The 13,923-nt window shown below is 37.4% G+C and overlaps 1 protein-coding gene across 2 annotated transcripts in view; it reads left to right on the top strand.

Annotated features, from left to right (window-relative positions):
- Positions 1 to 13,923, top strand: part of PPP2R2D (protein phosphatase 2 regulatory subunit Bdelta) — a 39,404-nt gene that overhangs the window by 18,763 nt on the left and 6,718 nt on the right. For both annotated transcript variants that reach the window (XM_026670702.2, XM_026670703.2), the window contains exons 3-9: positions 1,985 to 2,082; positions 2,804 to 2,969; positions 5,647 to 5,759; positions 7,307 to 7,484; positions 9,261 to 9,425; positions 13,548 to 13,717; positions 13,809 to 13,900. In XM_026670702.2, the coding sequence (XP_026526487.1) occupies positions 1,985 to 2,082; positions 2,804 to 2,969; positions 5,647 to 5,759; positions 7,307 to 7,484; positions 9,261 to 9,425; positions 13,548 to 13,717; positions 13,809 to 13,900 (982 nt within the window). The remainder of the gene's footprint in view (positions 1 to 1,984; positions 2,083 to 2,803; positions 2,970 to 5,646; positions 5,760 to 7,306; positions 7,485 to 9,260; positions 9,426 to 13,547; positions 13,718 to 13,808; positions 13,901 to 13,923) is intronic.

Genomic DNA, 13,923 nt, shown 5'->3' with positions numbered 1-13,923 from the left:
CAATCACTAGTATACAAATATATAAATATATAAAGCTATGTGAACAATACTATATACTGTATTTCTCCAAAAATAATACCCACCCTGAAAACAAGCCCCAGCCTGATTTTTTGGGGTGGGCCTAATATAAGCCATACTCCAAAAATAAGCCTGGGGGATGGGCGTGGCCAGCACAAGATGCGTCAAGCATGCTGGGTCGATGGTATCCGGCAGCAGCCGCGGCCCTCTGGCCCCTTGGCACAGCACAAATACCAATAAGTCCAAGCGTGGAGGCAAGGAGAAAGATAGGCGATCCAGACATGCTGCGCGGTTGCATGACTCGCTGGAGGCTTGCGTGGCAGCAGCACCAAGTGAAGGATGGAGGCAGGTGATCCCGATGCCCTGCACAGGTGTGTGTTTGGTGCGGCCACAGGCAAGCCAAGAGACAGTGGGATGGAGTGGGCGGCATGTTGGGATTGCGTCTGCCTCTACCTGGTTCTGCTGCAAACTTTTTGCCCAGAGGGAGACAAAGCTCCATCTGCTTGCAAAAGTGTTTGGTCGCCTGTGGGGTGCTTGAGAGTGGAGCAAATTAGTTCCATTTCAAAGCGTCCCCTTTGCAAGCAGACACAGCTTCATCTCCCTGTGTGCGATAAGTGTTTGAGCAGTTACCACTGGCCCTCCCCTCCCCTCCCACTGTCTGCCCACGGCCTCAATTGGAACCAAACTCTCATGCCCCTGTCAGAATCTGATTCGGAGGGGAAGGCTGAACAGCTGACAAGGAGTGTGAGTGTGGCTCAGTTGCCTGTGGAAGAAACTGGGGAAGGGCACAGTCCGGCTGGGCAGAGCAGGGGAGAGGTAGAGCAAGGGAGAGGGAATTCAGAGAAAGACCCAGGGCCACCCCCTCTTCATCCTAGGGCATGAAGGGAGCAATGTGAGTTGCGTGGCTTACGGGGCAGGAAAGGGCCCTGAGTCCCTTCATTAGCTGCAGCTGGGAACACAGTGTTTATAAAGGGAAGCTGTGTACAGAAAGTTGTTGGGAGCAAATCGTGAATGTATCTGGTATCGTCGTGACTTATCTGTGTTCCTGGCATCTTCCCAACTGTGTGAGTGTTACTGTGCTTTCAAATCTGAAAGTCTTTCTCCTGCCCTGTCAAGTTAATTACTGCAGCTTTGTTTGTTTGGATTTTTAGTTATAGTCTGTATGTACCTTGTTTTGGACTGAATTTTCTACAATTAAAGGCTGTTCCTGGGAGAATTTTTCTCCAACCGAAGGTAACCTGGACATTGGGGGTAAAGTTGGAGATAATAAATGGACTTTTATTTCTTATTTGACTGTGTTGCCTTTGTGCCACACCCCGGGTCATCACACAAACTCTCGGCATGCCCGGGCCTCCACCTGTCCTACTAGGAGGGCAAAAAGCATCTGCAAGGCACCGCAGCTGACAAGTGTCCCAGCAATAGCTGGGCCAGCAGGCAGGTGGGTAGAGGCTGGGGCATGCCAAGAGCTTGGCCTGTTGCAACCGTGGGCAAGCAGACAGTGGGACAGAGAGAGTGAGGTCAGCGGTAGCTGCACTCGCACTCCCGTGGGCCCCCACACTCGTCACCTCCTGCACTTAAAAAAAGTAAGACCTTCCTAAAAATAAGCCCGAGTGCTTATTTTAAAAATTGTCCCTCTTAACAGAGCAGCTAAAATGACAACGAAATTGGATATTGCATCCGTCATTGTTAAAAACTACAAAGGCAGCTCTTGGGGTACAGCAGTAAAACTCATTGACAAAAGATATTTAATCCCAATTGGGAGTGACTAAACATGAATGTAGAGAACCATGGAAACTCCAGTCACCAAGAAGTCTGTCCATGACAAAGGACTGGTAATAACAAGAAGATCAGAGTTTGAAAAAAGTTAAAGTCATTGATTTTCTTTCGTAACAGTGTAGAATGGTTGTAATATATTAGTTTATCCTCAATTATAAATTATAAAATGATCTATATTTTATTTTTACAGCTGACATTATCTCAACGGTTGAATTTAATTACTCTGGAGATCTTCTGGCAACAGGAGACAAAGGTGGCAGAGTGGTTATATTTCAAAGGGAACCAGAGGTCAGTGAAAAAGTGTTTAAAATTATTTTATAATGTAATGATGTTACATCATAATCAAATGTCATTGTTTATGCTGACACATATTAAAAATTTTAAAGGTATTTTTATTTAAAATTTAAATTGATAATGAACTAGGCAAACCAGTAACATTTTTTTCTATGAACATCATTTATACATAATTATTTGTCAGATTATTCTTTTTAAACAGATATTGCATACATAAAATTTGTGTTTAATAGCAAATAGAAGACTGGGAATAATAGAGTAATTAAAAATGTATTAAAGAATCAGCATGCATGTAGACTTCCTATAATGTCATATGTTGCAAGAAATGTTGTAAAGAATAAGCATGCACAAGGATCTTCTATAATGTCATATGATTGTGACATTTACTATGCATGCATTTGCCTTTGCCTCTGTGTCATACAAGAATACTTTGCTTTGCGCCTCACTGGAGCCATCTTTATTACTGGATAAAAAAAAATATGTGGTCATCCAGATGTTGCTGAAATATTGTTTTGACAGTATTTCCTATCACTACAGATTGTGGTGATATTGTAGTTCAGTGATAACTAGAAAAGCTTTCAGTTCCCTATCCCCAATTTGTTAATACCATAGAAATTAAGAATTAAGAGTTTTTGCTCCATCTGATTCATTATAATGTTTCATTCATTAGAATGTATATTATTTTTTTTCTGTTCACACATTTGTTTCCTTGCAGAATAAAAGCCGTCCTCATTCAAGGGGAGAATATAATGTTTACAGTACCTTTCAGAGTCATGAACCTGAGTTTGACTACTTGAAAAGTCTAGAAATTGAGGAAAAAATTAATAAAATTAGGTGGTTACCACAACAGAATGCTGCTCACTTCTTATTATCTACAAATGGTAAATATATTTTATTTACATAATAGTGCTGTAGTTGCTTTAATTGCATCTGATGACTTCCATATTGGTACTTCCTCATTTTTGAATTTCTAATGTAATTGTAATAAACATATATATTTGTATCTGCTCGTAAGCCTTCAGCAGAGCATGTTTCCCAATAAATGACTGTAAGCCTAAATAGAACATCAGGTTAATGTTTGATGGACTTAACAGTTTGAACTCTAGATTTTTCTACTGTTCTTAAACATTCAGAATAATATGTTGAAAATAAACATATTCCTTGTGGCAGTTCTTGACTGTAGGCTTTTATTTTTCCCTTAATGGTTCATGAAGTATCTTGCTCCCAGTCAAATTTCCATATGTGCTTAAATTATTCTGATGGCTCTATTGTTTTGGTTTTGTGCACTTCCCAAGCCATGGAATTTGAAAGAAAGCAACTAAAAAACTTCTTTCAAGCTAATATATTTTATTCTTTTTCTCAGAAGCCCGTTGTCCCTTGTAACAATTTCATTTCTGTACCAAATAACATCCCCTCATCAAAAGCAGAATGAATAGCTAAATTTGAAATTTCAAATCTTTACAACAAAATGTCTATTTTACAGAAAAGAAATTAATGACAAAGTATATACCCTGTAATAAAAATTCTCTTTAAGTTCTCTTTATTCACAAATCCACACCCAAGAAGGAAACTGTTTCGCAGAAAAAAGTCACATATCAAATCACTAAGGAAATCTAGAAACATATATCCCACATTTAAAATAGATTACAAGTGTATCTTTAAAAAGCTTCTGTCCTTAAACAAAGCACTACAGCACTAATGGAATACATACTCCTACAAATAACACAAACCAAAGCATTCTTTGTAGCTCCTAGTATATTTTGAATGTCATGTGAGTACTGCAGGAGAAAGGATGAGATTGACTTTATTATTTATGTTTTTGGTAACCTAATACCCCCTCCATCCATAATGTTTAGGTGCAAAGAAAAAGTCTTTGTGAGGGCATGGGTTACCAGGGCCTCACCTCTGTGCTCCCTAATGTTGTATGGTGTATGAGGTGAGGTATGTCCTGTACTCCACTTGTAACTTGCTCTAATGCTCCTATAGCTTCTCTGATGCTTACGGATTCCAATCCTCTTTTGCAGGATCATTCCATTTCATGTTCACAACTAGTGCTATTTTGTACGTCTCTGTTGTATCAAAATTCTTCATCTTTTACCAGGGGTGTCAAACTCAAGACTTGTGGGCTGGATCCGGCCCGTGGGGTGCTTAGATCTGGCCCTTTGGCCTGCCCTGGAAACAACAAAGGATGGCCCACAGTGCCTCTGCCAGTGAAAATGGAGCTCAGGGAGGCAGTGCGCAGCCTGTCTGGACTCCGTTTTTTGCCATGACGGTCTCCTGCAGCCTTCTGCGAGAAAAAACAGAACTCGGGGAGGCTGCATGCAGCCCTCCAGGCTCCATTTTCGCTGGCAAAGGCTTGCAGGAGGCCGTTGCAGCTTAAAATGTTGCTTCGATGAGTGACATCCAGCTGGCCATGCCCCCTTGGCCACGCCTCCTCAGGCCCCCAAGGTCAAACACAACCCTGATGCAACCCTCAATGGAAATCGAGTTTGACACCCCTGTCTTATACTATTGCAGAATTTTTATCATTTAATTGGCGTGGTACTGGAGATAATGGATATTCTAGCTGCATGTCATCTACAACTTATTCTGCAAACCCTGACATTTTTCTGGTGTTTGTGGTTGCCAGTTCATCAATTTAATTTCCATTCACAGTGTGGCCAGGAGCCCACCTGGCTTGGCTTGAAGCTTCTAACTAACAGCTAAGCTGCCACTTGTTCAGTTACCTTATTATTCCTTTGTTAGAGGCATTCTTCCCCATTGTCCTCTTTAGCCACAAAATGGCGCCAAAAGATTGAAAATGATATATACCATTCATCTCTGCATAAAACTCTCATCTATAACCTTCAATTGAATGAAATAATGCATCACAGGGCAACAAATGGTCGAGAGTCAAGGATTACCTGAAGCCCTTTTCCCTGTTATTCTCTGGCAGTTGTCCTTTAAGTTACATTGTTTGTGCAGAGATTAGTGCCTATTGATAGTCCTGTTTTCCAGGAATTGTCTGTCCCCTGCTGCACTTGAAATTGTATGTATCCTATCCTAATTCCTATCTAATCTATCAAACAGTTATTTTATTTATTTATTTTATTTTTATTTTATTTTTATTTTATTTATCATATGCCATAATTCTGGACAAAAGCAGAGTTACAGGTTTCACTTAACAAATAAATAACTTGTATGGCTTTATACATGTGCTTGCAAATGTATGGATAATCACTGTCAAAATACAATTATGCACCGGTTGTAAGCAAAGCTTCAGTGTCCTCTGTTTTTATCAAATCTAAAGTAAATGTTGGATTGGAATCCAAGCACTCTGTCAGGTTTTCAATGAAAGCCCTGCCCAACCGCACCCCAACCCCAAGTTCTCAAAGAGTGCAAAGTATATATGGCAGTCCTGCAGAAAAAGAAGCATCTCTCCCCTAAATTTGGGGAAGAAGCAAGAGGCACTTGCTCCAGATTGCAAAATACTGTGTTATTTCTAAGAAGTGAATAATAAGTGATATATTCAGATATTTTTAGTAATGTATTATTAGCTTGAAACCTTTCTCCTTTCAGATAAAACTATTAAATTATGGAAAATCAGTGAAAGGGATAAAAGAGCTGAAGGTTATAACTTGAAAGATGAAGATGGACGACTTCGGGATCCATTTAGAATCACAGCGCTACGGGTATTTCTTTAACATTAATAATAAAATCTGAATAATGTCTGAACCTGTTACGTTGCATTTAAGCCATAAAATATTCATTTCTGAGCAAGAGTGCTAGAATATATTTTATTTATTTATTATCCTGGGTAGTACCTCAATTACCGAAGTAATTTTTGGCAGATTTTTTTGGATGTATTGTAAAGAGTCACAGAATCAGTGCCCACAAACATAAATGTAAGAAAAGCTGCTATTTGGAGAATCATTATCAAGAAAATCAGGCATAGGCATTTTAAGCTCTCTCAGCTACATTTGGCCTTTAAATCCTATCATATGGATTCCAACCACAAGTAGAAATTGGCAGTAGTTCTGCTCTCTTGGGTGGAAAACAAATGAAAGCATAAATCCTAAATTAGATTCAATAGTTTAAAAAGAATATTCTACCATCCCCTCTCCCAATCTAGGAGAAGAAAAACCTAGCTTCCCATTATTGCCTTATCTGTCCCCCAATCCCGGTATTACATACATATGCCCTTAGGTCACTAACAGGTTGTCACTGCCTAGTATAGACAATCATAATCCGGATGGTCTGATTTTGTTTTCCTATATTCCTTTAATATAGGACTTCTGAAATTCGCTGTCCTGCATAAAAAGACTAAAGAAAAATAGTATTTGAAATAACTGATCTTCTATATTGAATATCTGCTGCTTGATGCAGAACGTTTTAATGCTAAATGAAAGTTAGGTTTCATTTTAGTTTGTGTAGTGTATGTCAGTTAATGTAATTATTTTGGAAGATTTTTACTGTGTTAGCAGGGTCTATCTGAAAAAAAGACACCTCTGGGCTCCCCCAAAAATAATAATTTACCTGTAAAGTGATAGGGATGTCTTGGATTCCCTGACAAGGTAAAGGGAGGAAGAAAGACAAGTTTCTTCTTTAATTTGCAGCAAGGAGGTGGTGAGGTAGATCATCTTAAATTCAGGATTGTCTTCTATTTATTATATCCAATGTTTTTGAGATGATGATGCTTGCAATATTACACTAAGTCGGATGCTAGATGTTGAGCATGTGAAAAGCCCAGATGATGCAGTTTTACAAAGTATATTAATGTAATTATGCACAGCGTTAAATCTTGATTTATAAAGTACAAAAACAGATACACCTTTTTAGCAGAGTGTTAGCACGCTTGCTTCTTTCTAAATGCTATTGATACTTCAGACACTTGTTACTAATTTTAATAAGATGTGATTATGAGGTATTTTCTGAAACTTCTCTGGAATGATAGCATAGAACTCATTGGGTAACTAGGGAAGTATTTGCAAAAAAAAAAATATAATATGGATAAGGCAAAAGTAGTTTGTGGCAGTATCATCTTTGTAATAATAACCCAGGTTAAAATTGTATGCTCACTTCCCTGGAAGTAATTCCATTCAATTTATTTCAATGGGGGCATAGATTGTTCAGTTTGAGCAAACCACCTAAATGGTTTTTTTTTGGGGGGGGGGAATAACATTTAAAGCAATCAGGCTAATTTGAAGTTTCAAATTAATATCTTTTTCTCAATTTTTAGGTGCCAATATTGAAACCCATGGATCTCATGGTAGAAGCAAGTCCCCGAAGGATATTTGCAAATGCACACACATATCACATAAACTCTATTTCAGTAAATAGTGATCATGAAACATACCTTTCTGCAGATGACCTAAGAATCAACCTGTGGCATTTAGAAATCACAGATAGAAGTTTTAGTATCCTTTTTAAGTAAAGAAAAATGTATAAATATAATAGAGTGAAATAGTTACTGTTTAATACTTGGTTAAGTCTCAGCAGGTGGCAGCACCTGACTGATCTTGCCTTGTCACAGAATCTAAGCAGAACTTGTTAGTATTTAAATTAAATTAGACCACCAAAGAATTCGGATGTGTAGACTAGAGCAGAAAATCAAAGTACATCCTAAAAGGCAGTGACATATCTTTTTTATGATCCTGCCAAGAAAAGTGACAATTCTTATTGACTTCACTGGGTGTACTGTTTCTCTTTATAGCTGATGCACACTAGATCATTGAGAGAGCCAAAGAATACCACTGAGAAGTCAGTATCTGTCTCATTGATTACAGAAAGCCTTCAGTCGTGTCAAGCTGTGGGATGTGTTTAGAAGAATGGAAATCTAAGGCGATCTTATGGTCCTCATGAAAAAAACATGAACAGAGCATGTTAAAACAGTTTGAGGTTTGGCAAAGGACTGAAGCAAGGCTGTATATTTTCCCCGTATTTTTTCCGCCTATAGGCTGACTATTCATTAAAGAAAGTTTAATTAAAATATTAAAAGAACAAGGCGGCTTAAAATTGGAGAAAGAAACATCAGTAGCCAACATTATGCTTATATCCTACTCTAATAGCCAAAGATGCAAAGGATCTACAAGTTCTAGTAATAAATGTCCAGGGAAATAATGAAAAAGATGGTACTAAAATATAAAGAAGACCAAACTTGACAATAGGTTGAAAAACCAACCTTAGAGTTGACAATGAAGATATCAAAGTGTAAGAAATCTTCTGCCTTTTAGGATCATTTGTAAAAGAAAAAGTGAAGAATTGAGACACCAACTAGCACTTGGTAGAGCAAAACCTTGGAAAAGTTATTCAGATGGTGTGATGTTTTATACTTACAAAGGTCAGAATTGTGCAGGTTTTCCCTGTGACACTGGAAACTAAAGTTGCACTTTGAAGACAAAGGTTATTGACAGTTATGAAATTTGGCTTTATGGAAGACTCGTATGGATACCAGAGAGCCAAGAAAACAAATGGATCATCAAACTAATCAATCTAGAGTTCTCACTTGAGCATGACACACATGACCAGAATTGAATCATCATTTGACCATATTATGCAAAGACCTAGAGCTTCCTGAAAAGGTTCTAATCTTGGAAGGAAAAGAAGACGATGGCAACAGCAAGATGGGTGGACTTAGTTACAGTAGCAACAAATGAAAAACTGGAAGACCTAAAGGACCAGATTAAAGACACATCATTATGAAATTAACCTTCCTTTGTGATTGCTAACGGAGTCAACACTGGACAGCACATAATCATGACTCTTTAAATATGTTCCTGAAAATTCAATGGCTTGACTACACTCAAAGATAGTATGAATTCTTCTGATCCCTTGAACATAAAGTGCCTCTTGGCTTGTTCATAAATTACAAGTCTCATAAAATATCAAGTTCATTTAATGTAATTGCACAGTGAAAGTGAAATTGCAGAACAGCATAGTTTTGTTACCATGTCCTTGAATCTTGCATATCTGAAATGCTAAAACAGTTAAAATTATGTCAATAAACAGTAAACATTTTCATAAAGCTGTTCTGAAATTTAAGTGACTGTTTTAGAAACTACATTAAATGCCACAGATAAAAGTTCTGAATGTAGCAACATAATTTTATTTAAAGATTTCATAACGTTTCTCCTCTGTAAAGTTGGATTTTTGGGATAACCAAATCAATATTAACCTTCACAAGCAACTTTCAGATATTGTAGACATAAAGCCTGCTAATATGGAGGAATTAACAGAGGTGATAACTGCAGCGGAGTTTCATCCTCATCATTGTAATGTGTTTGTCTACAGCAGTAGCAAAGGAACTATTCGGCTCTGTGATATGCGTTCTTCAGCCCTTTGTGATAGACATTCAAAATGTAAGTAGTTAGATTTTATAAAGCATATTTGGAAATGAAATGGGTATGTTCATTTTTGTGAATAAGTACTAAATAATTGCCAGTAAAGAAGTTTTCAATATCATTCCTACAGTGAAAGAATTGCATTTTAAAGAATAGGAAATCAACCTATTGTTTTAGATCAGGGATGTCAAACTGGCGGCCCGCAGGCCAGGTGCATCACATGCAGGCCACACCCACCCCAGCTCCGCGAATGGGAAAAACGTCGTGAAATGTCATGTAACGGCAATGTGACACATCAAGTTTGACAGTTGTGTTTTAGATAGTTCTTAAGCAAGGCTAAAGTGTGAGACATGACTAATATAATTTAGTTTGCCCATTTATAAAATATAGCTTCTCAGTTTTTGGCAATCCTATCTTAACTAGTTGGTTAGAAAAAAAGCTGTTTTAAGAAGTTTCAGTATATTTTTGCTACATCAGTTGGATTGGTAGAAAATAGCTTCTTTTAGTAATTAAGTTAATTAAGCTGACAGAACAAAATCTTCTATTACAAATCTGTTTTTTAATGTCTTGGATTTGAAATCGTGTGTAAACATTTCTAAAGTCAAAATTAAACATCCTACATATTGAAGGGATGTCTCAAGGTCACGGTCTTGTTTTGAGTCTGCTAAAAAAAAAATTAATATTCAATTGGAAACTCTCCATAATATATTTTTTAAAAGAATTCAGTTGTTAAGGCTGCAATTGTAATTATGTTTGAAAAATACTAATACTCTGTTGCAATTTGTAATTAGATATTGAGAGAGAAAATAATGATAGCCATTTGTTTTGGGGTTGGACATTTTTTCAGCTTAATGCTTATGCATAGTAAATATTGTTGCTCCTAATCTGGTGCCATTTTTAAAAATGTGGAAATAGGCTCCTAAGAAGCTTGTACAAATATAGAACTATGAAGTATTTTAATATGCATTCATCTCGCCCCCAAGAAACAGTACTCAGTGTGGCGAGGAATAAAATGCAAATTAAATAACAAAGCTGTTAACAATTATGATGTAAAATTAATTGACACATGAACAATATGAGAAATTAGAGAAGGTTATCTATCTTTGGAATGATTTAGGCCAAATTCAGTGGTTTCATGGATGGGTCAACGGAAAATTGTCCTGTCATGAATAGTATGTCATGACTGCTTCTGCAGTAAGGTTCTGGGGGAGTGTTAGGGCTGGACTGGGGAAGGCTTTGGATCCAATTGTGATCCAAATTCCCTATATTTTCCAGGCGTACTTCTGGAGCGAATGGGAAACTATATCAGCCCCTGGAGCTGATGTAGTTGTCTGCTTTCCCTTGGGGAATAGTAATAGCACATAGACTTGTATACCGCTTCACAGTGCTTTTACAGCCCTCTAAGCGGTTTACAGAGTCAGCCTTTTCCCCCCAACAATTTGGGTCCTCATTTTACGCACCTTGGAAGGATGGAAGGCTGAGCCAACCTTGAGCCTGGTGAGATTCAATCTGCCAAATTGCAGGCAGTCAGCAGAAGTGGCCTGCAGTACTGCACTCTAACCACTGCGCCACCGCGGCTCTTGTAATGGGAATGTAATGGGAAGAGGGTTTTTGTTTTTTTAAAAAGACCAAATTGGCAAGATATTTTTACAAAGGTAAAAGCTGCAACCCTCTCTTCTGCCCTAGCTGGCATGAGCACAGCAGAACGCAGGAAGTGGAGGATCCTCCGGGAAAGATTCTCTTTCCCCACCTTATTGGATTGGTTTGCCAGGTAGTATCTTGAAGCATTTCAAATTGTTTTCTTATTATTAGATAACTCTGCTTATGAAAGCCTGAAACAACTGCTTTCATTAGTAAATGCAAATAAATAAAAAGCTAGACTTCTCAAAACTGTGGTTCAACGTAGTTTCCAGAAATAAAATATTTCATGATTATATATTGATCATTTTTAATAGCGCTTTAATACCTTTAATATTAAGTTTAGGAGCTCACATTTTGAAAATAATTTATTTTCTGATTACAACTGTTTTAGAATAAATCATGTGAGCAAACAAGAAGAATTCTTAGGATTTTATGCAGTTTCCCTGATTGTACTAGTCGATTTTCAGGTCCAAGATGCTTACATTGTACGAAGACTTTTTTTTCTACACTGATTGCTAGAAGTTTTCTTCCCATAAACTATACCCTGAGCTATTAGATTGTTAGCAGAGGAATCCTTGCAGATCCCATCTTGTATATGTTTAATATCAAGAACTGTTACTTTCCTTTATCATGGGGAATTGTGATACAGAACATTTTAAATTAAATGTAGACCATTTCTAGTTTAGAAGGGGACTTAAAATTTACAATTTTTTCCAAGATATTTAGACCTGTCCTTATGTTCGTTTTTATTTGTTTCCATTTATATGGCTACCACCTCAACCTTGTGATTCAGGGTAGCAAACAATTTAAAAGATAAAATAATATCACTGTTGTGTACTTCCAATTGGTGAAATGTATCTTACTGTTGATTAGTTTTACATTGTTCAAGAGCCTGAAGCCTGAAGCTTGGGAAGAATATTGTTTGTTGAATATTTAAATATAAAGTTTATAAATTGTAGATCAGAGATTAACAAAAGTAACATTATTTCTGTATGATTAAGGAAATGCCAATAAAACTCAGAAATTAAGCCACATTAGCATTAGCAAGAAGCAGATTAAAACTTGAATTTATTTACTGGTTTTTTTGAGCACAAATAGTTATTCATAAGCACCTGCTATGGTACCTGTAGAGTTTCTATCATGCCCCATCCAATTTGGTTTGATTGGTTGTCTTAGATTAATAAAATGAATAAATAAGAAACTGGAATGTTGCAGGTAATCAGATCTTTTATCTTTGGAGTATGTTCTGATCTTAATATAAGTTATTAGAAAATACAAATGTGGAAGAGTGCCATCCTACTCAAAAGTTATGGCAGTCAACTTGGTATGATAGAGAGCATCCCGTAGAGCAAGGGTCCCAAACTCCCAGGCTGTGGCCTGTTTGAAACCGGGCCGTGCAAGTGGCAGGTGAGAGTGTGTGTGCAGCACCACTTGCATGACCAGTGGACACTCAGTAAGCTCTATTTGCACATGCGCGAACACCTGCACAATAGAACCATCTCTCCTCCCTCCCCGCCCCCTCTGGTCAGCCTAGCCAGAAAGGTTGGGGACCGCCACTGTAGAGCTGAGTTCCTTAAAATGTTTTTATCTTAGGACCCTTTGCCACTTTAAAAAATTATGGTGGATCCAAAAGAGTTTTTGTTTGTACAGGTTACATTTAACTATATTTATTATATTAAAAATTAAAATTGACACCGTTGCTGCTGCCTCTTCTCAGAATTATTTGATGGGATTTCAGTATTGTGTTCTTTTTCAACTTAAGTTAGTGATTAATATTCATTTCATGAAACCCTGAGTGTTGAGGGACTCCCAAGATCTTAGCACCACATTTTAAGAAATATTAATGTAGAGCATCATATAAGTGTATATGTGTATCCAAAGTCACTTTGGTAGCCATTCTAACAGGCACAGAATGGACATTTCTTTAATTTATCATAGTAAATGTATATGCCGCCTATCTCATTGTGAACCTACTCTGGGCTTTCAAGCTATATTTCAGTCACTCTCAAGGCATACTGTCTGGAAAAACAGATAGTCCTCGACTTATTATCACAATTGAACCCAGAATTCCTGTTGTTAAGTGAGACATTTGTCAAGTTTGCCCCGTTTTATGACCTTGCCACAGTTGTTAAATGAATCACTGAGGTTGTTAAGTTACTAACCTGGTTGTTAAGCGAATCTGGCTTTCCCATTGACTTTGCTTATACACAAGGTCATAAACTTGACCTTAGGAGACAGCAACGGTCATAAGTATGAACCAGTTGCCAAGTGTCTGAAATTTGATCACATGACCATGAGAATGCTGCAATGGTTGTAAGTTTGAAAAACGGTCATAAGTCACTTTTTTCAGTGCCGTTATAACTTTGAACGGTCACTAAATGAACTGTTGTAAGTCAAGGACTATCTAACTGCTTTAGCTAAGCCTAAATTTATTGAAAAGGTAACAATGTTCATCTACATAATTATTAACTGTTTTCATCCCTATCTTGTAATTTTCAGTCTTTGAGGAGCCTGAAGATCCCAGCAGCAGATCATTCTTTTCAGAAATAATATCTTCAATATCAGATGTAAAATTCAGTCACAGTGGTCGATATATGATGACCAGAGACTATCTTTCAGTTAAAGTATGGGATCTAAATATGGAAAACAGGCCAGTAGAGACCTATCAGGTATAGTGCTCATGCTTTAAAAAAAGGAAAATAGATAAATAATCTGCAATGGAAAACCTTCTCATGCTGTTCCACACTTGTATATTTTAAGGTTCATGAATATCTTCGAAGCAAACTCTGTTCACTGTATGAGAATGACTGCATCTTTGACAAATTTGAATGCTGCTGGAATGGTTCTGATAGGTAAGTGGGTTATATACTTCAGA

The sequence above is a fragment of the Notechis scutatus genome, chromosome 4, assembly GCF_049901735.1.
Source record: "Notechis scutatus isolate UNSWTSFEM ecotype Mainland chromosome 4, rNotScu1.2, whole genome shotgun sequence".
In the NCBI taxonomy this organism is placed as follows: Eukaryota; Metazoa; Chordata; class Lepidosauria; order Squamata; family Elapidae; genus Notechis; species Notechis scutatus.
The sequence above is the reverse complement of the archived record's forward strand: the minus strand, read 5'-3'. Positions and strand labels throughout refer to the sequence as shown.